Raw genomic sequence first — 27,741 nt, 5'->3', positions numbered from 1 at the left:
GTTTGTTGTTGACGAAGAAACTATGGCTAAACTCATGACCAGTATTCGCCTTGTTGAATTAGAAATCCTTACAGTGAAAGTGTTGGCTCCGGGCAGTCGAGCACTTTGGTATTATATCTTTATCGTGTTAAACTACAACATGGTACGCTTCGTGGCATTAAACACCTTAAAAAAAAACTCTGATAAACTTGAGTTTTTTTTTGAGTATTAAAAATTTAATTATCAACAATAGAAATGAGCTCACACACGCTAATCGATTTGATAAAAATATAAGCGAAATAAAATAAAAAACAAATAGATTAAGATAAAAGTCAAAAATCACAAATTGATTATTGGTTTATTCTTCGTCTACAGATTAATATTTTCAGCAAGTTCAGTTGAAATATAGACTTATTTTTAAAATAAATATCATAATTTGATTTTTAAAATTAATAATAATTAATAATAAATTTTTACTTTTACAAATTGATATAATTTCAAATTAATTATTAAAGTTTATTTTTTAAAATTAATCAAATAATCAAGTCTGCATTTCAACAAACTCGTTGGAAAAAAAATCAATAAAAAATATCAATTATTAAAGGTGAGATTAAATTATCAAATTATAAATTTGTAATTTAAGTAAATGTCTAAAAAAAGGTTGTCTGGACGAGATGGCACACTTTTACTACATCCAAAAATAATTAAAAATTAATTCTAAATTTATTAATCAATTGTTTAATTAAACCTCAGTTTTTGCACATAAGAATAAAACATGAGTATTAAATAATAACGACAAATTAAATTACCTGTTTGAAATAAAACCTTTTAGTATAAAGACAATAATGATTATCATCATTGATTTTTTTCTAAACAACTCTTGGCCCTGTTCCACATTTAAAATATCAACTAAATACATGGAACATTATAAATTCAATGTATAAAAAAGAAAAAAAAAAAGTATATGTTAATATAAATATGTATATTTGATGGGGAAACTAGCAAGCCAACATGAAAGACAGTGAGAACCAAAGATACGAACAAACTTGTTTTGTTGAGCCGTTTACATTCACCGAATTGCGTTCGTGATTTTCTCCAAGTTGTTGGATGCCGCACAGAGTCAGCACACCATCAACTATAACCACACAGGACAACAAAAAAAAAAAGAACAACATTTATATAAATAATAATAAAATAAAAAGAGAGGATCAAATACAACGAGACGACCCAGTAAAGAGTAAAGACAATTTCACGCCATACGCACCAGCTGTCTTGCGTCACACATAAAATTCTAGATGCCCAAAAATACCAACAAATTTACCACACATAACTTCCGTTATTTACTGTTAATTTATATATACAATAAATATATATATCTATAAATTCAGGAAATTCAAAATAATTAAAAATCCACAAAAAAAAAAACCACAAAAAACAACAAATTAAAATCAATGTGTTTATGCGATCATCAAAAGATAACATCATTTTTTTTTTTTTTTGACATACAGGTATATGTATTTAAAAAAACCTTGTCGCTAAAAAATCCTGAAGGTCAAAACTTCAGAATGACGATGATGTAATCATGATAAATAAATAAAATTATATTGAAGATGTAAAGGAAAAGATTCACAGTGATAAATTGTTTATAACATAATTTAATGCAATAATAAAAATCCGGAAATAATATATGTATAGCAACAATGTGTGTTTTTTTTTATTTTTATTGTTTTTACACACTCCCTATATTATTTCACACATGACAATAAAACTTTCACGTAAAATAGTCGTTTGAAAATATATGAAAAAAAAAAATCTTTAAAGTGCAGTTGAAATATGCGTGTATGTTTCTATATTTGAATGAAAAAAAAAAAAAAAAAAAATATATAGAATAGGTAAATATAGATAGATAGTATATATAGATGCGTGTGTGTGTGTGTTGTCTATAAAGTTACTTGATCCTAAAAGCATTTGAGTGGTGAATCGATGTGTCGACACACTGGCCTAGTGACTGACCTAAACTACGATAGAGTCACTTGCATCAGTATGTATGACGTTTAATGACGATTATAAAATTTGATAATAAATACATACAAATGAAAATAAAAGATAACATATTTGTTATAAATAAATATATATTAAATACTAATGAAAAAAGAATAAGAAAAATTGAAAATTATTTTTGAATTGAATTTTCATAGATAAATTATTAAAACTTACCTCGATAAAGTTCCCTTGAGTAGGGGATTTCTATCGTCATAATAACCACCGGACGAAGGCATTTCCTCTCTCTCTCTTGCTCTCTCTTCAAGTAATCCAAATGTTTGGCACAGGGTTTTTGTCACAATCACTACGACACTGCATCACTTCGGACTCACGATCTTGCCTCTCTCAGTTCTCAATATTATTCGTTTAAAACATACTCCACAATGTTTTTTTTTTTTTTTATTTTTATTTAATATACACACAGTTGTATATACAATATTAATAATAATAACCAAAATAACTAACACATACAAAATACTCTTGAGCTAATTTTCTTATATACAACTTTTTTCCTTTTTTTTTTTTTTCTTCTTTTTTTATCAATTCAATTACAACAACAACAGAAAATATAATTTAACATATGTCATACGCAAATGTCTTTTTAAATATTTGTTAAATTCATTTATTTCTTTTCGTTCACCTTGGGTCCATGTAACTGAAATATTGATTCACGATCGCAACAGCTGATCGACCTCGTTTATTCAAGTTTATTTTAAACGAAAAAAAAAAAAAAAAAATTCAAAATTTATTAAATTAAATTTCATGTTATTTTATCACAATAATATATAATTGGCACAGATGCAATAAAAGAAAAAAAAATTTAAATTTACATGTAAAAATTTATCCAAAAGAAAAAAAGGGAGAAAAAAAAAAAAAATTAAATAATTTAGCTAATTGAATGAAATTAAATTTAAATAATAAATAGTATTGTCATGTATGTGTTTATATATAAATAATATCAATATATAGATGGATAGCTTTGAAAATTGTGTGTTTACAAAAACGACTTGATAAAAAAAACGTTGCAAACAGCGCCACGAAATACTTGAACACGCTCACATCGTCGACTGACAGCAGCGAATCTTGCTTTGTATCATGAAACACGTGCGATTGCCTCTTTCAAACATGGCGGTTCGTGCCCGGCTGCTTGCTACAATACCTCTTCCCTTCCTCTATTATTATTATTTTTTTTTTATTTTATACACTATCTCTCTCACACATTTGACACTCAATTCCCCTCTCGGGTGTACAACTACTCTTCTCCTCAATGCTTATTGCTTCGATACAACTTGCACCCCTATCCCCTGTAACGTCTCATGACGAACTCTTCTATCTTGTCGACTGTATTATTATTATTCTCCCTCTCTCTCCCTCTCTCTCACTCCTCACTTTATTACTTTTTCTCTTTTATACATCTCACCCCGGCACTCCCACCACACACTCTTTTGACAACCACCTAACGTCACTTTTCTACCATCAACCGTAATTTTCAATACTCTTTTTCTTTTTGTATATATATAAAAAAATTATTATATACATGTATATGCACACGTATCATACGCGGCAAACGTGAGACCCGCAACTTTCTGCATGAAAGAAAAAAATACTCTCGCTATGACGTATTTTTTTTTATTTTTTTATTTTCAAATAAAATACATATTTATTTAATTTTATTTTCCGCAATGAAATATCCTTCAACTTACTGATAATAATTGTTATTATTATTATTCAAATATTACATATCATATTGTTGATTTAAACTTCCGCTTTAGTTTCTATATTTGTCGAAGAATAAATTTGAAAAAAAAAAAAAAGATAAAAATGTTTAGGAGCCTCTTGAGATTTTTCCACTCAAAGACCCTTTGAGGTCATTAACCCAGTGTATTTTGACTTGAAAAAAAAACCTGATGGCAAGTAAATAAAATCTATATTTTATTATTTCAAAAAATAATAATGATTTTGAAAAAAAAAAATAAATAAAATACAGTTATATTTTGTTGATGAAAATTAAATACGAAAAAGTATTTAATAATTCGTTGTAAAAATTTGTAATAAATATCTGTGTGTGTGTATGTGTTGTGTATATATATGCTGATGATGATGAAGAAAAGTCGGAAAGTAAGAGCATTGGTAAGTAGCGGCTCAAGGACGTTACGTTGAGCGGGATTCACGATCGTACGATAAGCAGCAGCAAAAGCCGTGGCAACTTGCTTGAGGTAGCAACCATACCTCCTCTCTTTTTTTTTATTCATTTAATTTAATCATATTATTATCATTATCATTATCATTATTATTATATTTCTAAAATATCAATTTTTCATCAGTAGTTATCTTGAATTATTATTTTATGTATTGTTGAATTATCTTTCGACTACTGTTGATATAAATATATAAATTTTGAGTGGATGTATATATAAATTTAATGAAAAATATTGTTTAAAATCATTTATGGCAAAGGAGAGAGGTAAGAGAGAAAGAGAGAGAGAGAGAGGTATCAATGTCGAAGTAACATTGCTTTATAATGATCAAAGGGAAAGGGGATAGGATTAAAATAGCTAAGCAATTGATGTACTCTCTACTTCACCAATACATACACATTAAATATATATACATACACAATTATTGTTGAATTTTGTAGTAATGCTGGAGGAAAAATAAATGGTACCGTAAGTCGTTCCACTTTTTGAACGAAACGCGGCTCCGGAATTTAACGTAGACACTCGAGTATGCCTTGAGCACTTTTTTTTCATTTTTATAATATTTATCAAGTTTATTCTAATATTTTTTTCTATTTTTAATTTATATGTTTATTTATTTATAATTAATTAATTAATTAATATGTGCAAGTACATATGTTTGACAAATTTGACTCGCTTGCTCTCTCTCTCTCTCACTTTTTGGACTCTTATATGTTAACCCCACCAAAATTAAAATTCTTCAGTTTAATCATATATGTATATTATGCCACACAGTACATGTGTGTATTTGTATATCTATTTTGAGTTTTGAAAAGTGACTCTTGGTGAAGCTATCAGCAACGATACCAAAAGCCGACAAACACACAATTCAAAAGAATTTCAAATTTAAAAAAAAAAAAAAAACATTTCATACATAATTTTTTTTATATAATATCAAATCCAATATATATATGTATCAATATTTGTTTGTATATATATAAACACATACATGCTTAAAAAACACAATGACTGTTGAATTTTTGCTTTGTCACTTTTTAAATTATTTTTTAAACTGTGATCATTAACTAAAAATATATACACAAACATATGTTTGCATACAGATATGTGCACATTTGTTAAATATAAATAAATTTCATTTACCAAAAATTTAATTCAAAAACAAATTTAATACAATAAAGTCATAATTTAATTTGATTGTAATTTTTTTTTTTTTTTTTAAATTAAATACACAATGTGCGCGTATACATATAGTTAATAAACATTGTATGAATAATTTGAGTGTAAATAAAAATAATATATAAATAATAATAAAATTATGTATTTAATAATAATAAAAATAAATATATGATTTAAATACATATATCATATATTGAGGGAATCGCGCGAGGGCTTATCCGCCAACAAACTGTCAACAGCGACAACATTTATGTATCCTCGTGATTGTGTGTTGTGTCCACTTTGTCTCCCTCTTTCTTTCGGTATTACCTCCTTCTCCTTATTTTTTCTTGGCCATTTATTTATATATATATATATATTTTATTATCGTATGCTTGATGATATACTCGGTGTGCTTTTCCACTACTACCACAACTTTATGTATACCATCAACTTCAGCTTCCTCCCACTTAATCATTCGCTTATTTTACACACCACTCACCAAGTATATACCTAATACCCTCTCAAAATACTAACTAACAGCCACAACTTCCTCCCACTCTCCCACTTTTATCACACACACACACACAGTCAATTATTATTCTCTAATTTTTTTTATATACACATAGTAATAGTATCACTACTAATCAATGTCTTGATTATTTTTTTTAAATTTTTTTTCAATATGTATATTACATTATTTTGTATATGAGGTCAATTTTTTTTATTTCATATCATTTGATATAATTCATACAATGTATGAATACTTGAAATTTATATTTATTAAAATAATAACTTGTCAAGTGATAGTAGAAATTATTATGATGATTATTTTTATTTGTTTTTTTCATAAAAAAAAAAATGTGGTTATTAAAAGCTTATATGGATTTATGAAAAAATTTAAAGAGGCAATAATTTTGTTAGCTAAAAATAAATAAAATAAAAATAATAATTGGTATTTAGATAAATAAATAGTTGTTCTTCCTGATGGGGATTAATTAAATATTGCAAAAAAAAAAAAAAATAATACAAAGAAATATTATTAAATAAAAAAAAAAAAATAATAAATGATAATAAATTGTGTATATTTGTGCAAATATATACTTGCAAATATTTTGATAAGTAGGTATACATGTAGTAAAATGTATAAAGTGCACAAAACGAGCGATTGGATGATAATCAAATGTCTTGGCAACGGGTTTACTTTCATCATCGGTATACAATAAATACATGTATACAAAGATTGAATCTCGGTCAACACTTAATCTCTCTTTTGTGTTACGTTGAATTTATTATTATTGTTATTATTATTTTACTTATTTTTAAAATAATTTTATTTACCCAATTTTTGGATATAATAAAAAGTCATAAAATAATAAAATATATATGTGAAAAATTGATGAAATATTATTTTTTAAAAAATACAATTAAGAAATTTTAATGAATTATTAACAACATAAAAAAATATCTATAAAAAGGTTCAAGTCAAATAATGATAATAGTAGTGTGACGTTGTTGTATTGGGGTTTGCCCTTTCTCCCTAAAACAAGTGATAGAGATAAAGCTGTGACGAGACAATTTCCATTGACGTAATTTCTCGATCGTAAATTATGAAAAATAAAATTAAATGAAAAAAATGCTACAGGTGTTATTTGAACAACCCTCATTAATCATTAGACACCCACATTATTACAATAATATTTTAAAATTCAATCATCATCCCTCGGTTGTAATAAAAAATATTTATTATTTATTTTTTTGACTTGTAAATTTAATGGTATTATTATTGATTAAAAAAAGAGGATATAAATTGTTAAATTTGCGTTGTAAGTTTTTAACAACATTGGCGCATGCGATCTTCTTGATTGCCCTCCAACGATCTAACTCTATTATGTAGCCTATAATCATCATCGGCTTCGCAGGATCGTCAGTATCTATTGTTTAAATTTACATCAAAAATAATAAAAAAAAAAATAAAAACCTCACTGACTTCCTCAATATTGCTATATTTTATACTCCACCTCAATTTAAATCAACACTCTCTTTTTCTAGGGATGCCTTGACGTTCCATCATGGACAAAATTATTTCATCACCATCATTCTTTTTTTTTTTTTATTATTTATTTAAATCTATATTGCGAATAATAATCACAAAAGTCTTTGTGATACAAAAAGAGCTAAATGAGTAACTCACTGTATTTTATTATGCAAGAAATGTATTATTGAGAAATTTTGTATTTTTCTTTTTTTGTTGTTGTTTAATGTTGTTCTATTTTCTTTGGTTATTTAAACAGATTTATATTTATTTAAAAACCATAATTATATTTATAATATATATTTATTATTATTTTATTTATTGTTTTTTCATTATTTTGTAAATGCATTCACACAAATGAATTTTTTTTGTTTTAGCTTAATATATATTTTTCTCTCGCCTCATAAAATACCCATCCGTCACAATTAATATTACAATAATATGCTTGTATATTTTATTTTTTAGTAAACATATTTTTTTCAATTTTTTTTTGTTCTAGTATATATATAAATATATACTTAATTTTAACATTAGTGAATTTTTTTTTTATTTTACTGTATTTTCTTTTTAGATTTACATAACATTGAGTCAAGAAATTTATTTAATTTTTTTTATATTTATTTTTTATTTAATTCGCATTATTAGCCGGTACAATAATTTTTCATTTTTTTTTCAACTTTTTATTATTATTTTATTATTAATATTATTTTTATTTGATTTATACTGGCGTTATTAGAAAAGAAAAAAAAAAAGTAAATAGAAGACGTTATTTCATCAACAAGATTGTTTGGAAAAAAAATTAAATTTTATTTTGAAAATTATTAATTATATGATTAGAGAAAAAAAAACAATGCAGGTTTCATGGAGCACATGGTGTGTCTATGAAATGAAATAGAAAAAAAAAAAACAAAAAAAAACAATTGGCTTGCTGAAAAATTAGAGAGCCAGTAATATAAAAAATACAAATATATATTTTTGTTTTTTCTTTTTAGTAAAGCAGTATATGTATTTTTTAAAAATAATAATTTCTATTTAGAAAAAAAAAAATGAAATTGATCCTCTAACAATAATCTCAATCCAATTTCGTAATTATCAACTATTAATGATTTTTAATTTTTTTTTTTTTTTGCTTTTTAATAATATTTATTTAATTTTTTTAATTATAAATTTCTTGTTTATTAAATCATTATGCTATTAAAATGTAAATTACATTTTTTTTGTTTTTTAATTTTCAAGTATAAATTGAACAAATAATATTTGAAGTTTTATTTATTTATTTTTGATGTTTCCATCAATTTTCTTTGTTTATTATTATTTAATTTATCGAATTTTGTGCCGTTGCTTGTTTGCCGTATTACACTGAAAGTCCATCTCTTGTTTAATTATTTTTTTTTTCTATTTTTCTTTAGGACAAATGTACTTGGTCCCATCTATCATCATTTAACGTGCAACAAATTTTTTTTTTGTTTTAAATTTTAAAATATATATTATTTTCCGAACAAGCTGTTGTTTCATACTCCAATAAAAGCTACAAATTTATACATTAATATATTTCAAGTAAAAAAAAAAAGAAGAAACAATGCTAGAAGATTTTTCTTTTACTTTTCCGAGTTTTAAATACCATGGAAAATTTATTTGATAACGAGTACAAGATTGTCTATTCTTCATTAAATAATAAAATCAAGAAAAAGACCAAAAAAAAAAATTAATATTTAATCTTGCACTCTCATGAGCTACTAAAGGATTTGTCATTCCATCTTGTGGCATCCTAAGGCACATTCTTAAAACGCACGTCATCATTGTTTCAATTTTTTTTTCATTTACAATTCATTTAAAAAATAGAAAAAAAAAAAATCTGATCACACTATGTCCAGTTGGTCAATAACAAATACTCAATTAATTGATGCTCATTAAACGACTAACAATAAATCATTGTTTTTCAGAAAAAAAAAAAAATAATATATATCTAAAAAATAGAATAAAAGTGTAAAAAAAAAAAAAAATAATAATTATTAGTATAATTATAATATTAATAAATGATGCAAAATTATAAAATTTCGAATCTTAATAAACAAACATTTGTGCTACATAATTCAAAGTTTTGTAGTGATCTATACACTTATGGAGTAATTATACTTAATTATTTATCATCTCCAAAGATCAAAAATTCACGATCGATCTTACACATCATTTATATATTCAATTGAAATATGTGTTTTTTGTATAATTAATTCATTTATTTTTTATCGGTCCGAAGAACAATCTCTAGATGTATTGCAATAAATACGGTACGGCAAAAAAGCCCGGACAATTAAATAAAAAACAAAAGAAAAAATGATAAAAACACACACACATGCACAACACATCATTGATACAATTAGAATTTGGCTCCCATATAAATTGCTGATGCATCATAGTCTGCATATCCTAGACGTTTAGCATGTTTATAAACTTCATTTGCTGCTGCTGTTAGTGGTAAATTTTGTTCCAATTGATCACTCATACCAAGAGTTAATCTTAAATCTTTTTGCATATGTTGAAGTGGTAATTGTGGTTGAAAATCACAATCAAGAATAGCTATAAATATTAAAATAAAAAATTTAATACAATTATAATACAAAAAAAAAAAAATGCATTAAGTAAATAGTTAATAAATTATTATTACCTCGACCCTTGTCCAATATTGCTGGACATGCTAATGATGTCAATTCCAATACTTCCAATACATCTTTTTGTTGTAAACCAATACGATCAGCAAGTGCCATACCTTCAGCAAGACCAGCAATTGTAACACCAGCAACTAATTGTAGCACCAAATTCATTTTTGATGCATTACCAATGTCACCAAAATAAAAGCTATTTTTTCCCATAGCTTCAAAACATGTTTGACAATCATCAAATAATGTTCTATCACCAGCAGCTAATAAAACAAGTGTACCCTCTTCAGCTTGTACTTTACTACCTTGTACTTGTGCCTCTAAAAATCTTCCACCTTTAGCATTTATTGCCTCACCAATATCTTGTGATGTTTCAGCATCAATACCAGTCATTTCTACATAACCTTTTTCAGATGTTATTTCTGTTAATACTCCACAATTACCAAATATCATCTGTAAATTTAGAAAATTATAATTTATCATTAATCAATATAATTAGTGTTATTATTTTTTTATTTATATTTATTTATACTTACATCTTTTGCTGCTTGTGGATTAGCAACACATGAAAATGTTATATCTGCACTAGCAACAACATCTGATGGTGTTAGTACACTTTCAGCTCCAGCTTTAACAAAATCCGTGCACTGAAAAATATAAAAATATATAAACAAATTAATTAAACATTTCTAAATTTATGGCATCATTTAAATCAATTATTATTATTTCGCGCGTTATCTAAACACAGACTGACATCTAGCAGTTTATATAAAAAATAATATATCAGTTTAAAATACATCCGAAAGATGGCGAGAATGTTAAAAATCTGTGTTGCCATGAATCGAAACTCGAAAGCGTCATGTACACACCGGCCACATCATCAAATGACGCCATGAAAATCCATAAATATTTTCAACAATATTAAATATAAGCCCCTATAATAATTATCTAATACTCCAAAAAAATTTCCAATAAATAAATTTATTTGAACATCTATAAATACTCCAAAATATGTAGTTTAAATTTTTTATTATTTCAACTTGAATATTTAGCTATTTCACAAGCCGCCATACTTGAAGCAGTTGATGATAATTTCGAGAGTATCATTGAAAATGCATTAATTGATTGAGCATATAATTTATTACGAGGGAGATATTTTATATAAAATATTTGATGTAATTGCTATGAAATAGAAAAGGTCCCTCTTGAGTAATATCAATGCACCACTCCCATAACGGAAATTAACATGCAGACTACAATAATTAAACAGTGCACTAATTTCATCACTGATGAAGACACTAAAATGTTTTCTATTTATCAATTAATTAAATCAAACTCTACAATTTGTATTTTAAATACAAAAAAACATCAAATTAATTTATAATGATAACTACCAGATGTTTTGTATAAAAAATTATCGAAACATCTAGAAATTATTGTTTAATATTTTTTTTAATCAACAAGAAATAAATGCATTGGCTTGTAAAATATTAAAATGTAAAAAAAAATGGCAAATGGCATTGAAGGGATGAAAATGAAATGAATTTTAAAAGAAAGTTTTTTTTTTTTTTTAATGTAAAAGAAAACGGTAGTAATGTTCAATGGCGGCATAAAATCCTTCTCTCTTAGGCGGATGCACAACACAGGGCAAATGCTGGTTTTGTTCGATAGCAATGTTGCCAAGTTGTACATCCAATGTTGCCATTGAATACACACATGATGATTATACAGTTGTGTGACTACCTTTTTACCTATCTACCAACGGATTCTCATTTATATATTTTATTTTATTTTACGAAATACAAAACATTTACAAAGTGATAATGAAATTAAAGAGAAAAAAAAAATGCTACATCAACGAAATGATAATTATTTTGTTGATGACAATATTCATGATACTGACACAAAATTAAATGTTAAGATTTTCTTTAAATTTATTTTTAATTCAAGCCAATGAAGAAATTTTACTGGGTAATTTTAAAATACAATTTATTGAGACTGTTATAAATAAGATTTTACTATTTGTAAATGCAGAAAAATTAATTTCATTAATTTAATTTAAACACATTAGTCTTGATGCTTAATCTAAATTTTTTCTATTATTTTTCTACAAGGCTTCTTCCACCCTCGGGACATGAGAAAATTAGAGTTGAGCTTTACTTGAATCGCATAGATACATGACCTGGTGGCCTATGACCTTGCGCAATTTCAACACAATATTTATTGAAAAAAAAAAAAAATGATATAAATTTTTAGATTGATAAAACACAAGTCGAATAAAATACCAATCGAGTGCCATGAGAATCATCAACTTTTAAATTAAATATTATTTTTTCATTAAAATTTTTCAACAGTTGGTGGTTTTATGGTCATGGTTTAACACACCATAAAAACAGGAAGTCAAATTTATTTATCATTATTTTTAGCAGGTGAATGTGCCGAGAAAAAAGACTAATATAAAAAAATAATAATTAATTAGTAACCGTAATTTTTTCTCTATAGAAATGGTTTTTTTTCTTCTAGTTTATTTTCCATCAGCCAAGTCATTCACTTTGATAATTTTCGAAACTATGATTCATTGGTAAAAATGAAAAATTTATTTAATGAATATTTAAAAATATCTGCATTAAATAATAATGATAATAAAGTAGCTCAATTAATTTCTAACCAACGTCATAGTCACCTTCATGCTAATGAATATTGATTTTAGAATTTTATTTAAAAAAAAAAAATAATATTGTATAAATAACAATAAAAGGTATTATAAAACATTTTTTTTTTTTTTTTTTAGTGATTATTTAATTGGAATAACATTGTGAGACTTCAGGCTTAATTAACGTCACATATAAATAATAAAAAAATATTATTAAAAATAATATAAATTATTTGTGACGTTGTTAAAAAGAAATTTTTTTTTTATTTTTTTTTTTCGTCTAGTTTAATTGGCTTTGAAGAGAAAAATATTCGACCTTTGTTATTGTCAAGATTTTTAGGAACCAAAGTTAACTTGATCTTACGTAAATTATAATAATTATTGTTGAATTTGGCATTGACATTTTTAAACACTACATTTAAATTGGCAAAATTATAGTAATAAATGAAAATAAAAAATTAATTTCCATGCCAATAATAACAGAGACTAAAATAAATTTTTTAATTTCCCAGATTTAAATAAATCAACAAATGAAATATTATAAATCACAAAAATAATAAAAAAATAAAAAAATATATTCAATCATAAAAATAGACGAGTCAATACAAAAATACAATAATATTTTTTTTAGCCAACATCAAAGTATCAACGCGTAGTTTTGAATATAAAGATAAAATAAAAAATAATACAAGTTACCAGAGTATTTTTAAACATACAAAATATAAATATAACTTTACAAATGATGCGAGAGAGAAAAATAATACATAGATATTTAATAAATCCTCTCCTCCTCCGCCAATTGAGTCTGGTCAAATGATTAATTTTCATTTGATCAATTCAAGTCATGAGAAATATAATCTTCATCAACCTACGTATTATTAAAACTTTTATTTCTTTATACCTATTTCATCTTTACAAAAAATTAAATAATAATAAATCAATCGTCAAATTGATACGTTATTCAATGCACAAACAATTTCAACAAATTGCCTATTATCAGTCAATGATAAACAGATAACAAGTCCAACGAAAACATCATCACAATTTGTATAATAACAACAACAAAAAACGTGTATCATAACAATTTGAAGATAACAAACCAAGTTGAATATATAAATGATGATAAAAAGAAAAAAAAAAAAAAAACCAAAAAGATAATAAAATTGATAGAAATGGATGAGACAAACCGTTGAACAAAAAAAGCAAGGCCAAAATGAAAAAAAAAAAGGGGTGAAGTAAAAAAAGGCACAGGGTTAAAGAAAAGAAAAGAGGGTATATTTAATGGAATAATAAAAAAGAGGGAGAGACCTCTCTTTTTTTGTACCAGGCAGTCGATGTCAGGCTTTATTTATAATATCCTCTCTCTGTCACTCTCACCTCCGCCCTCTTTTTTTGCGGTATTGCCATTGCTCGGGTAATATTGATCGTACCCAACTGGTTGACTCTATCATTCCAGGTCATACTATTACACAACGGCAACATTGCATATGGCCCAGCTGATTTAAAACTATGTAATATTTTCTTTTTACTTGAACGAATACCCAAGTGAAACATTGAGCAAACGAATAAACATCATGTCAACAATGTTCTTAACTCTACTTAGCATATTTTCTCTTCTTAACTATATTACCATTTTTTTTTTTCTTTCTAAGAAATAAATAATAAAAAAAACGACCCTTATGTCGTTCTTTCATATCTCTTTATATTTTATTTTTACTTTTAAAAATTTAAACATTAATATTTTATGATACACTTAGTTGTGTTATAAACAACTTTAAATGTAGTTCATAAATTGAGGAGCTTTTTTTGCTTCTAAGTATACGTTGTCATGAATTAATAAAAATAGTAATAAAAAAAAAAAAGACTAGTATTTATCGATAAATAATTATCAACGACATATTGCATTGGCTAAATTGTTGAGATTATTGTGACTCTCCCTGACCATGACCACATCAATGCCACATCAACGACGACGACAATGTAAGTCACTCAAGGCAGGAGAGAGCATCTACACCATTACTCAGTTATGCTTTAATAAATATCAAAAATAATATAATAATATAAAAAACTATAGGTTAAATGTATGCTCTATTTTATTCTTCTTCTATATATTGAGTATACTTTGTTTAATATCATATTACAAAGTGAGTAAATATATACATAGGTGGATATTTATTTTATAACGCTTGTCATCGTCTGATAAAAATAAATTCCAAATGTTTTATTTAAAAAATTTATATGACGTCATGATTTTTCATAGGAATATTATTTAAGTTAAATTTATATTTAATTACGTATATTGTCTTCTTGTTAAAAATAAATAATAATATTAACATGTGTAATTAGTCAAGGTGATCCACGTGGAGAGTTATTCATATGACAAAAAAACTATTTTTATTTTTATCAACTATTCAACTGCTATGTATATTGTGATAACAAGATAATAATTGCTCGAAAATAAAAAACGACAATGGAAAATATTCATGTATAGTAGTTAAAAAAATTGTTTACATCAATTAATTGTTGTTGTTGTTGTTTTTTGATTAAAATTGAATTTAAAAAATTAGACCAGGCTGATTATTAATTTTAAATATGAATGATTATTAATAATAGATAAATAAATTGTTAAATTATTAATTTATTTAAATAATTAACAATCTAAGTTAGTGTAAAATAGTGTCAGTGGTGGTGGTAATACAGTAATGCCAAAAATACATTAAATAAGAACAAGTAAAAAATTCATGTGAATATAATTTTACAAATGAAAATTAAATGTAGAAGACACTGTTGACAAATATACTATGTCTCATAAAATGACATATTTTTAGATGAACTAAAAATTAATAAACACGATCCAAGTTTACACAAAAAAAAAAAAAAAACGAATTTTACACAATGAAAATTATTTTTTTGTAAAAGGCAACGAGCTGTCATCAAACCGGACATCATAAATGTTGGCTCCAATAAAAATCTCGATATTTAAATAATAAAAAAATAAAATATCAAATGTGTGTGGGTATTGAATAAATATTAAAAATTTAAGGTAACATCTTCAAGTAGAAAGAGTCGGTAACAAATTTCGTTCAGCAAAATTCGGAGCATTTCAAGAAGAGAAAAATAAAAAACAAGTTGAGACTTTTGTGACACACAAGTAATACCCAGGGGAGGTTGAGCCTTTGTTGAGGCAAAAAAAAAGAAAAAGTTTGAATAGCCAAGGAAAAATTTATACTCATGTCAAATGTTGTGTGAGTTTTCTTGGTCGATTTTTCTTTTTCCTTTTATTTTTCTATCCCTAAAATACGTCCATTTTGTAAAGTCTGCAATTTAACATTTTATATCTCTTTTCTTCGTATTATATAAAAGCATATATATTTTGATATAATGACTATCTCACTTGCTCCATAATACAGAGTGAAGCAACGTTGTCATATTTCTTGCGCAGCTAAATTCGATGGCTCTGTTGCCTTTTCACAAAAAGCATGAATAATAATACTACACGAACAAGCACCAGCAGGCCACGCGGAGCTACGAAACAGTATTCAGTGGTATTCAGTAACCCTAGCCAGTCAATTTTTGTTCGTTCGTTGAGTGTGTTTAGTGATTGTGCATCAGTTATTTAATAATTATTTAAATATTTATTTAACATTAACACAAATCATTGAACTCGGCGTGTCATGTTTAAATTTATTAAAAAATCATCAAACAATCATTGACACTATGATTCATTTTAAAATATATGATATATAAATTATGAAAAAAAAAAAATATATACACCTATATAGCCATTGAATAAATAATAATCAATAGAATTTATAAATTTTTTTTTTTTTCTTCAAATTTTCATCAATTTTTACTCAAAAGAGTGATAAAATTTAAAAAAAAAAAAAAATTAAATTATCAGCTTTTGTTGATTGACATATATACCCCGACGGCAAGTCGGCCAATAATAACATCAAAATGGAGTAAAAATAAAATTAATCTACTAATTATTACAATAACAAGTGAAAAAAAAAAAGAGTGAAAATGTTTTACATTGGTTAAAAAGTCTGTTATTGAATTTCCGGTTTTTAATACTCGACAAAGTTGAGCGTCACAATGAGCAAAATAATAATAATAATAAATAAATAAAGACTGAATTGAAATTATAAAAAAAAAATAATAATAATTAGGTAATTTTAAAAGATAATAAATAGAAAATAAAAAAATAAAAAAAAATATACGTGTTGGTCGGTGGTGGACTCGACCAAACGACATTGTTTCACATTAGGAGATGGGAGTAGGTCTGCGACTGAAAATAATAAAACTAAAAAAAAAATATAATTATAATAATAAAAAATTAAATCAGGGATGATAATAAGAAGAATTAAAAAATACGACCAATCAAAATGTCATGGTCAATTAGGACTTGTGCTGTTGATGATATTACTGATGTTTATGGTAAATATTGTATCATGTTCATACGATTCAATATTATCAATACAAGACAACAATGTAAATTGTCAAGCTGGTTGTCAATGTACAATAACAAATATATATTGCGAAAAAATAAATACAAGTTTAAGGATAAAAATACCATCAAATACAATTGACATTGTCATGATAAATGTAAAATTAATAACACTACCATCAAATATATTTGATAACAATGAAAAACTTGAACGTTTATCATGGACATCAAGTGGTATTGAACGTATTGAAAATGGTGTATTTAATAATACAAAAAATTTAGAATATTTAAATTTAGATAATAATAATATAGCATCATTACCAGAGGATATATTTTCACGTTTAAATAAATTAAAATATTTAAATTTAAATGGTAATTCATTGACATCATTACCACGTGCTATAATACAAGGTTTTAATTTACTTGATAAATTAATAATATCAAATAATAGATTAATTGTATTACCTTATCAAGGTTTTTCATTAATTAAAAATTTAAAATTATTAAATTTATCAAATAATCGTTTAGTATCATTGCCAGATCATACATTCAAGCCAAATCGTGATTTAAATATATTAATATTATCAACAAATTATTTAACTGAATTACCTGGACGTTTATTCTCAGGTTTACGTAAATTAAAAATACTTGAACTTGCTAATAATGAAATTAAATATTTACCATGGAATTTATTTATGGAACTTGAGCAACTTGAACAACTTGATTTATCAAATAATCCAATAACAAATTTAACAAATACAGCATTTTTTGGTTTAAAAAATTTGCTAATACTCAACTTGAGTAAAACAAAAATACAACATTTATCAAATGATTTATGGAAACCAATAATTAATTTACGTGAACTAATAATGAATGATATTACAATTGAAATATTGAGAAATGATGATTTATCAAATTTAATAAATTTAAAAAATTTAACAATAAGCCATAGTTTATTACGTGCAATACAAGGTAAAGCACTTGATAATTTAAAAAATTTAGAAAAACTTGATTTACGTAATAATAAATTAACATTTTTACCAGCATCACTTGCTAATTTAAATAGACTTGAATATTTACATCTTCAAGGTAATTATTGGGCATGTGATTGTCGTATGTTTTGGTTTGTTAAATGGGCTAAAAGTCATTCACATAATAGTGCATTTGAAAGTGGTTTATTATGTGGTAATGAAACTGGAACTGTTGATACATTACATGCATTACAGTACTTAAATTGTACACCACCATTTATTATTGATAAAACATCTGATAATTATTTATATCCATTGTATAGTAATGTTACATTAAATTGTGAATTTTATGGTAATCCAGCACCATCAATAACATGGGTTACACCAACACTTGAAATATTTCATTGGAAACCAGATCCATCATTTCCAGATGATCATAATCATCCAATTGTACATCAGCATAATAGCGAAAATATATTTTATAATAATCAAGAAAGAATTAAATTATTAGTTAATGGATCATTATTTATTAAAAATTTACATCGTCATGATGTTGGACGTTATAAATGTTTTGCTGCAAATCCAATATCAAATTTAACAACATATGTTTATATTAAAATGGATCCAGCAACATATGAAACAATTAAATTATTAAGTTTATTTGTTGGTGCATTAAGTGCAACTGGATTTTTATTGTTAACATTACTTGTACAATTTATACGTTATTTATTAAATCGGTAAGTTTAATTGTTTAATTATTTAATATAACATATTAATTATTGTCTTTGTCATAATAAATAACTGAATAAATATTTCATGTTATTTTAGATGTGGTTGTTGCAACTGGTGTTGTTGTTGTCATTATGGTAAAACACCACGTGCCAAACAAATATACCAGATGCTTGATAATATTGAGCAATATAAAAGTTTACAGCTTGAAAGATTGCGTGAAAATTATACACAACAGGTGCACAGAATTAAGGATAATTGTACACAACAAGTTGAATGGATAAGAGACAGTTATGAGGGACAAATGAGACACATACGTGATATACGTGATTATGGAACAAGTCATTTAACAACACTACGAGATCAATACAATGATCAGGTATATATTTTTTTTATAATTTAATTTATATATAAATTAATAAATATAAATTAATTAATTTAATTAACCAATTAACCAATTAAATAAATAAATAATATAGAATAGATGAAAAATTAAAATTACTGAGAATTAACTCTAAAATATAAATCAAGGAATCAACTGTTGAATTACAGGTTAAACGTGTACGTGATTATTCAACTGGTCAGCTCAACTGGGTACGTGAAAACTACGTCTTCCAGCGTAATAAAATACGTAAATTTAGTGCACATCAAGTATTACGTTTACGTGAAGGTTATAAATATCAACAACAAACATTAAATAAAGTATTGGAAAATTTGCCAAATTTATATCTTGATAATTGTCGTAATGGTAAAAATGGATTACCAGTTGTATTTGATCCAAATAATGTAAATTCAATTGCTGAATTTGATGAATATTTTAAAACAAAATTAAATAATATGGCAACATTTACAAGTATTGATGATCTTCCAAGTGAATATTATACACCAACTGAATTTTCATCAGCAAGTCCACATGGACATATTGATGGTATTGATGGTATACATATTAATTATATTGAAAATGGACCACCAGAACCACCACCACCATTTTTATTTAATAATCCAGCAATATTACATAAAATTGAAGAATTTGATGATGATTTAAATATTGGAAAAGAATTTAATATTAATTTACCAATATATCGTGGTACAAGTGTTGAATTTATATCACATGAAAAAACAACAGCACCAGAGGGTCTTGGTTTATTAGCACCAAGTAAAAGTATGCCTGTTTTGCCACAAGAAACTAAACTTTGAGTGGCGAAAATTAATTTATTGTGATAATTTAATTATTATGTGAATTTTTATTTTAACAATATATAAATTTTTAATCAATAAAAACAAAAATATTTTTAAACTGTGATTAATTGCGGTGCGATTTTAATAGCGCGTACACACAGAGACGTGCCTTCCAACAAAATTTAAAAATTAAAAAAAAAATATCAGTGAAAACGAAAATGCCCGTGTGTGCCAGAATGATGTAAAGCACTTTGTGTTATAATTGTGATTACCAATGATGATTAACAAAAAAAAAAAAAAAAATGGTTTTAATAAAAATGAAAAAAAAGGATAAATTTCTTTTGTGTTTTAGCTCGGAAAATAATAATAAATTTACACACATTTTAGATGTCAATTGATAAATAAAAAATAAATAAAAGGTTGGAATTATTATTCTCAAACTCAATACTGTATTCAGCTAAGAATAATCATATAATAAGAATAATAATAAATACAGAGTATAAAAAAAAAAGAATGCTATTATTTAACGTAATTGTTTTATTTAAATATATTTATAAAAGGGTTGTGAGAAATTTTTATTTAACCCGATAAATATTTTTATTTAAATGACTGAAGCCCTACTTATTTGTCCTTTGGCTCAATGTCATTTTAAATTAAATATATCTGAGAGATATAGAAAAAATATAAAATAATAGATACAATTAATTTAAATTTACGAAAATCTGATAATGAAATAATAATATAGTAATAATAAAATGAAGAGATTTTTAAACGACTGCCAAAAAATAAAAAAAGGATAGTTTTAAAATAATAATATATTAATAGTAATAATTTTTAAAGAAAATAAAAGAAAAAAAGTACGTGATTGGTGGGTTGGCAGGCAAATTTATGCAATATCAATGAAAAAAAAAATATCTGATTGGCTGGTTATGTGGCGACATATTTATTATAGCACAACTTAAATCGATTTTGAAAAAAAAAAAATATTTAAAAAAATACAGTCAGTCTTCCACAGACAAATTTTAGAAAAATATATTTTTCATTTTAAATCATGTGTTTATCAATAATATCAAAAAAATTGAAAAAAAAAAAAAAGAAAGTAATATTTTGTCAAAAATTTAAAAAATATATATCAATAAATAATAATTGAAATAAAAAAGATAGAATCATTTTAATATTTTTTATTCAAGCTAACGATTATACCAACAACACATGGGCTAAATAAATTTAAAAATCAAAATATGTTTTTAATAATAAACCGTTAATTGACTGTATTAAAAATCGAAAAAAAAAAAAAAAAAATCAATTGAGATACCAAGAGAAAATAAAACGTGTCTTAGTATTTAAAAAATAAAAATTAGTTCTCTTTATTATACTGTCGTTGGTAATTAATGCTTGAATATTTTTTTATATAAAAAGAAATGTTAATTCCTCAGAAATATATTAACTATCGAAATTCGAAATAAATAAATTATCCGACTTTGTTGTGAATTAAAATAAAAAATTTCATGTGGGACATGAAGATTCAATTGACGGCATGAATCATTCACGAAAAAAAAAAAAATTAAATTTATAATATTAAAAATAAACAAGAGTACGAGAGGCTTATCTATTTTTTTTCTCAACGCAAATGTATCATCTAAAAAATAATAATCAAATAAAGATAAAAAAAACCTTCCAATTGGTTTATTTAAAAATTAGATAATTTGATAAAATATTTAATTAGTTATCAAGACACGTGTAGAAAAAAATACACGCACTAAAAATTTATAGTAACCATGTCTATCAAATTAATATTGAATAATAAAAATTCAATTGATATTCGAAACTCATTCGAAATACAAAATAAAATATTGAAAAAAAAAAACAAGGGCGTTCGATAAAATAATATTAAAATATAATAAAACAGGGTTAAGCGATTAAAAAGACTCGGCTCTTATGAAAAAAATTAACAAATAAATAATGGAGTTTTATTTGTAACAACAATTGAGACAAGTGCGTTGGTTACGCAATCGAGAATAGTGTGTCCGACAGAGTGACGTGCGATAAAAAGATACTCGCATGTCTGCCAGACAGTACTGCAATGTAAACAGTACGAAGAACGTTGGATTCAATCATTTCAAATAATCTTCTAAATGCAATAGATTTATATCAACAATCATGCTGAACTCGACTGTAATTACAATATAATCGTAATATTTTAATTTAAATCGTAAATAATATATAAGAATTGTAAATATTCTGTCAATTGTAAATAAAACAAAAAAAAAAAATACGTATAAAAAATAATAATAGCTTTGTTTGTTTTACTTCAAGGATTAAATAGTATTTTTTTTTTTTTTCTCAAGTTCTAATAAGGTATTTGACAGACAAGCAAAGATGCTGAAAAAAAATCAACATTTTGTTTGACTGATAAGAATTAATCATAGCTCTAAATTCAACCCAAATAACAGTAGAAATATTAAAAATAAAAAATCAAAATTATATCAAAAAACATACCTTGTCTTCTGTTCTATTCCAGACGACGACATGATGACCACTGTTTATCAAATTTTTAACAATACCACTTCCCATTATTCCAAGACCAAGAAAACCAAATTTCAAATTTGATGGAAGAATATTTTTATCTTTCAAAGTTTGTGACATTGTCTCAACATCAAGTAATGGTGTTACCTTAAAAAAACAAAACATTTATTTTTTTATTAATTATCATAAAAATAATTTTAAAAAAATTTTGGTATTAAAAAAAAAAATATTTAAAACAAGTGCAGTTAATGGAGAGATATTTTTGATACGCGCGCTTGAGTGACTCATTGGTGACGTTGGATCATGCGCATAATAGCAAGATGAGAACCACTGTTGAGTTATGAGATACCAAAAAGTCAACCATTATTTTTATGTCTACCCAGCATGATATTTAATGATAAACTTTCCAGCTTTAATATTATTTTAAATTAATTTTTTTCTATACAATTAAATAACCCTGGTAATCATCAATTGTTTATCTTTCAATAAACAATAATTTTTATATGCTAATTAATTATAAAAATTACTTTTTTTTTTAAACAACAATAATGTACTTAATTTTTTGTTGTTTGATAATAATTTTTGTTGTGTGTTGACAGGTGAAATAAATTTTAAAATGGGTTAAACAAAATAAAAAAAAAGGAGAGATTAACTTACAGGTCTTGTGATGTTGGCTGGCCTGTTGAGTAATGTTGATGTTGATTTTCTTGGTGGTGGTACTGGAGACACATGATTCAATGCTGGACTTGTACTACTAATATTACTATTACTTGCAGTTGATTCACGTCGTTTTTTAGCTGGACGACTTCCAAGACTGGATTCTGATCTTTTTGCCTTTGGTGTTTCCTAATTATAATTATAATAATTAATTATAAATATATCATAAATAAAAACAATATTTAATATTGGGATAATGATACTAACCTTACGTGGCTTTGTTGGTTTTGGACTCTTGGCTACTACATCAGTATTTGTTTCTTCTTTTAGTCTATCAAATAATGAATCTGGATCTGGACCATCTTCAAATACCTGTTGTTGTTATAAATTTATTTCAATCATTAATTTTTATATTTATCAATTAGTATAGCTTCTAATTTAATTATTATCAATAAACATACTTCGCCTTTAGCAATAAAATCTTCAATAGCTTCAACAGCTGATTTAAATTGTCCAGTTTTACTAGAGCTAATCAGTGTGTCCTTGTGTTGATGATAAGACTGAATATTAGCCTTTTCAATCCAGGCACTAAAAATTAAATTAATAATTTTTTGTTAAATAGAAAAATTAAATAAATAAATTACTCATCAATTTTTAAATAATATTCATCAACTTACTAGTTATTTGATCCAAAGAAAAATACGCAAAATGTTGGACCTTTTTTTGCTGCTGGTTTCTTAATTTCTTTAGATGGATTTGATACCTTTTATCAATAAAATTAATTATTTTAAAAATAGTACATTTAATTATTAATAAACATAAAAAAATAATAGACAACATGACAATAATTAATTTGGAGTAAAAGATAATTTTATAAATGAAAAAAAAAATTGAGTAAAAAAGTAAATTTTTTTTTTTGAGGTTATATTTTTGTTAGAAATATTTTTTTATTATTATTGAATGAGTTTAAATATGATAATAGACACATTGTGTCTATTGTTTATTATTGATAAATTGATATGTTTATTTTGACATTTGTGGGTCAGCTGATTAGCCGAATAATTTGTGTATTATTTATTTGGTAAAAATCCCGCCAAAAGTTGATAGGCGGGAGATGCCGGAATGCGTGGCGCGGCGCCAGACAATCACACACATGCTCTTGTACACAAATGTCGTTGAAGTGAGAGGGGAACATGGATAAACCATAAAATGAGTAAAATTATAATATGTTTAACTTACCCGTCCTGGCCAAGGTGGAAATCCCTTCATCTTAGCCCTGTAATTGAATTAAAACAAATAATATTATTCACCACAATTTATTTAGCACATTTTAATTTGTAAACAAGTGAATATATTTTATATATAATATAAATAAACAATACACACCAAACAAGATCTCCAAGTTTGAATTCTTCAGACATGTTGTTATTGTTGAAAATAAACTGGTCAAGTTTCAACAACGTTCACCAAGCGACTGACTTGATGAGACCGGAGACGCGTCGTTTTCATCTATCACGCCGCGAATTTCACATTTTTACCGTTGGCGTTCAAATCGCACTACGTTGATCAAAAATATTTAATAAATTATCAAATTATTAATTTCTAATGCTTTGTAAATTAATAAATTAATAATACAAAGTCATAAGAAATTATTTATAATGTTATTTAATTAATAATTTGTTTTAATAAAATATTATTTTCATTTTTATCTCATGAAAGTGGCTCTAGACAAAATGCCAGCCATTTTGTTTCTCGACACAAGTTGCTGATTGGATGACCATTTCTAGCGGAAGCTTTGAATTTTTTTTTTCAAATAATTGTTTTTAATTTTAATTGTTCAAAAATAATTGATAAAATCAAATGATTGTCAGGTAGCGATAATTAAGTAATTTTTAGTTTATAAATAATTTGATTTTCTTGTTGAATTGATTATTGAAATTTAAAAAATTTAAAACAAATCGATAACAAAGTTTTTTTTTTATAATATTAAATTGTGATATTAGACAATTGCACAAGTATCACGGCAGAACAGTTTTTTTACAGCTGTCAAAAAGTGTCAAGCATCGATTGATATTTACCAAGCAATTTATTTATCGCAAAGATAATATTACTTTTTTTTTTTTTTTTCAAAACAATATTTATAACGAGCATCATTTGAAGGTGCGCATTAATTGCTGTAATTATTTATTTTAAAAGTTTAACTATTGGAAAATTATAAAAATGGTAAGCTTATAAATTAATAATTATAATAATTCATGTTATGAGTCCATTTTATATTTTCATTTGCTTCTTCATGCAAACAACAATTAGAGTTTGTTATTATCCACTTGATCTTCTGCCACTTTAACGACTTGTCAATATTATTTATCATATTTTCCTTGTTTACATGTCATTTGTTGATACAAATAAATAAATTTTAAGTGCTGACTGATCAAACAACAACAACAACAACAACAATGCAAATGTCAAATGAAATTTTATCATGACTAATTGATTTTTTTTTAAATTTAATTAGTCACAGATACCTAGTGATGCTTCACAAGGAGCTGCGTCTTCATCAGACCCAAACCTAGTATCATCACAAATGCCAATGCCAATGTTGACCGTGGATTTACCAAGTAACTCTGGCTTCAATGATTATCTTCGACCACATCAAAACACATTTCCAATGGTAGAAAATTTTACATAAATTAATTATAAATATATCTGGTAAATTTATCATTAAAAAAAAATCAATTAAATTTATTTATTTAATTATTTTTTAAATACTTAATTATAGAGCATGGATGATTTACCACCACCAAAGCTAGATTTCTCAGCACCACCTCCATATGAATTGGCTACAAAATTACCAAGTTATGAAGAAGTACAACGTGAAAAAACACTTCATGGTGAACCAATTCCCCATGGACCAATTAATATCGTATGTGAAAATTTATACAATTTTATTTTAACATTAATATTAATTAAATAAATGAATCAATTTAACAGAGTGGAGTAAGAACTCAACAACCATTAACAATTCTGGCACTTGATCCAATAAGTGCCACTGAAGTTGATCCAGAAAGTGGTTTACTTGGTACTGATTTTACTTTTTACACAGTATTTTTGCGTAAGTTTAAATATACCTTATATATTTTTAATAAATTAATTTTAATATGTAAATTAATTTGAATATAATTGTTTTACAGTTGCATTTTTTTTTAATTGGATTGGATTTTTATTGTCAATGTGTTTTTGTCACACAATTGCTGCACGATATGGTGCTCTTGCTGGATTTGGTCTTTCATTGACAAAATGGACTGTAATTGTCAAGCATTCAACTGATTTGGCATCACGTTCTAATTCATGGCTATGGTGGTTAATCATGGCACTTGGTAAGTTATCATAATACTATTAACTTAAACATTTAACATCTTTTATTTATTTATTATTATTTTTTACAGGAATTATTATTTGCTTACGTGCTGTTACTCAATATTTAAATATAAAACGTGGATGGAAATTATTGTCTGGCAGTGCTCAAGAACGTCTGCTATTTTTTTACTAAATATTCATATTTATCTATTTATGTTTAAAGAGATTATTTACAAGATAAAAAAAAAAAAAAACAAAAAGTTAATTTGACCCAGTGATGATACTACATAGAGTATCTTGCATTTTTCGTTTATTTCTTTTTGAAATTTAAATTTGCACGATATAATAATCGATAACACATATGATAAATATTAATTTCTATAGTGTAGATTGTTATTCAAACGAAAGACTTGAATGAAGATGGTAAATTACCAAAAGAATTAATTATTTTAATTTTTTTTTTGGTTTTACAAAAGATTAAATTGTGATTGGATTTGATGGTTTTTAGCATACAATGTTGCTTTTAATGTTTAAGGTGCTAATTAATTATCGTATATACTTTGCGCCATTAAATAATATTATATATATATATGTTCTTTGATAAGTCAAAATAAGGAATCAAAAACAAGTGTAGTAATTTCATTACAGCTTTTTATTTATCGTACTAAAAAATCAAGTTTAAAAATAATCATTAGATGTGATTATTATTTTAGATTAATATATTTAATATAACAAAGTATATTTCATATTATTAATGCAAAAAAATAAATAACAAAAATTGTAAAAATATTAACTAATCGTTTTTTAGAAAAATCTCATTATTTTATTTTATTAATTTTATTATTTCCACAATGTGATAAGTGTTACAATAAAAAAATGAAAAGAAAAATTTTAAAAATTTACTAATTCGAAAATAAAATAAAAAACTATTAACAATGTATATTTTTATGATTAATAATTATAAATATTATTTTGATTTAAACGAAAAAAAAAAGAAAATATTTATTTTAAATTTTTTACATTTTTAAAAATTTTCCTAAAATCAATAAATAAATATTATATTTTAATCTAAATTAAAAAAAATTATGTAAATTTGTGATTAATAATAATATGCAATAAAAAACAAAAAAAAAAACATTTAATTTAATATTAAAT

General features: G+C 24.9%; 4 protein-coding genes across 5 annotated transcripts in view; 2 read left to right on the top strand and 2 right to left on the bottom strand.

Moving 5' to 3' along the window:
* Positions 1–3,613, bottom strand: part of LOC122848620 (AF4/FMR2 family member lilli) — a 68,650-nt gene extending 65,037 nt beyond the window's left edge. Inside the window, exon 1 of the mRNA XM_044146809.1 lies at positions 2,197–3,613. Coding sequence (XP_044002744.1) covers positions 2,197–2,258 — 62 coding nt within the window. The 5' untranslated portion in view covers positions 2,259–3,613. The remainder of the gene's footprint in view (positions 1–2,196) is intronic.
* A 5,097-nt stretch (positions 3,614–8,710) lies between these two features.
* Positions 8,711–24,724, bottom strand: LOC122848619 (putative oxidoreductase GLYR1 homolog). The gene is made up of 10 exons (XM_044146808.1): positions 24,616–24,724; positions 24,469–24,505; positions 23,907–23,992; positions 23,691–23,817; positions 23,497–23,601; positions 23,230–23,418; positions 22,546–22,719; positions 10,604–10,714; positions 10,076–10,520; positions 8,711–9,987 (listed from the first exon to the last, which is right to left on the bottom strand). Exons 1-10 carry the CDS (start codon positions 24,648–24,650, stop codon positions 9,788–9,790), a joined length of 1,509 nt encoding a protein of 502 aa, XP_044002743.1. The 5' UTR covers positions 24,651–24,724; the 3' UTR covers positions 8,711–9,787.
* On the top strand, positions 16,028–21,635 carry LOC122848618 (leucine-rich repeat and immunoglobulin-like domain-containing nogo receptor-interacting protein 3). 2 transcript variants are annotated; one of them, XM_044146807.1, is made up of 3 exons: positions 16,028–18,875; positions 18,967–19,246; positions 19,399–21,635. In XM_044146807.1, the coding sequence occupies exons 1-3, from the start codon at positions 17,068–17,070 to the stop codon at positions 20,062–20,064; spliced, it is 2,754 nt and encodes a 917-aa protein (XP_044002742.1). In that variant the 5' UTR covers positions 16,028–17,067; the 3' UTR covers positions 20,065–21,635. The 2 variants fall into 2 exon arrangements, with proteins under 2 accessions (XP_044002742.1, XP_044002741.1); XM_044146806.1 differs by having other exon boundaries at positions 16,033–18,875; positions 19,420–21,635.
* Positions 24,725–25,246: 522 nt separating the features above from the next.
* LOC122848617 (NEDD4 family-interacting protein 1-like) lies at positions 25,247–27,740 on the top strand. The gene is made up of 6 exons (XM_044146804.1): positions 25,247–25,452; positions 25,745–25,900; positions 26,009–26,152; positions 26,221–26,341; positions 26,421–26,606; positions 26,676–27,740. The coding sequence occupies exons 1-6, from the start codon at positions 25,450–25,452 to the stop codon at positions 26,777–26,779; spliced, it is 714 nt and encodes a 237-aa protein (XP_044002739.1). The 5' UTR covers positions 25,247–25,449; the 3' UTR covers positions 26,780–27,740.
* The last annotated feature ends 1 nt before the right edge of the window (position 27,741 follows it).

Source organism: Aphidius gifuensis, linkage group LG2, assembly GCF_014905175.1.
Source record: "Aphidius gifuensis isolate YNYX2018 linkage group LG2, ASM1490517v1, whole genome shotgun sequence".
NCBI classification, from domain to species: Eukaryota; Metazoa; Arthropoda; class Insecta; order Hymenoptera; family Braconidae; genus Aphidius; species Aphidius gifuensis.
This window is presented reverse-complemented; position numbering and strand designations above follow the sequence as displayed.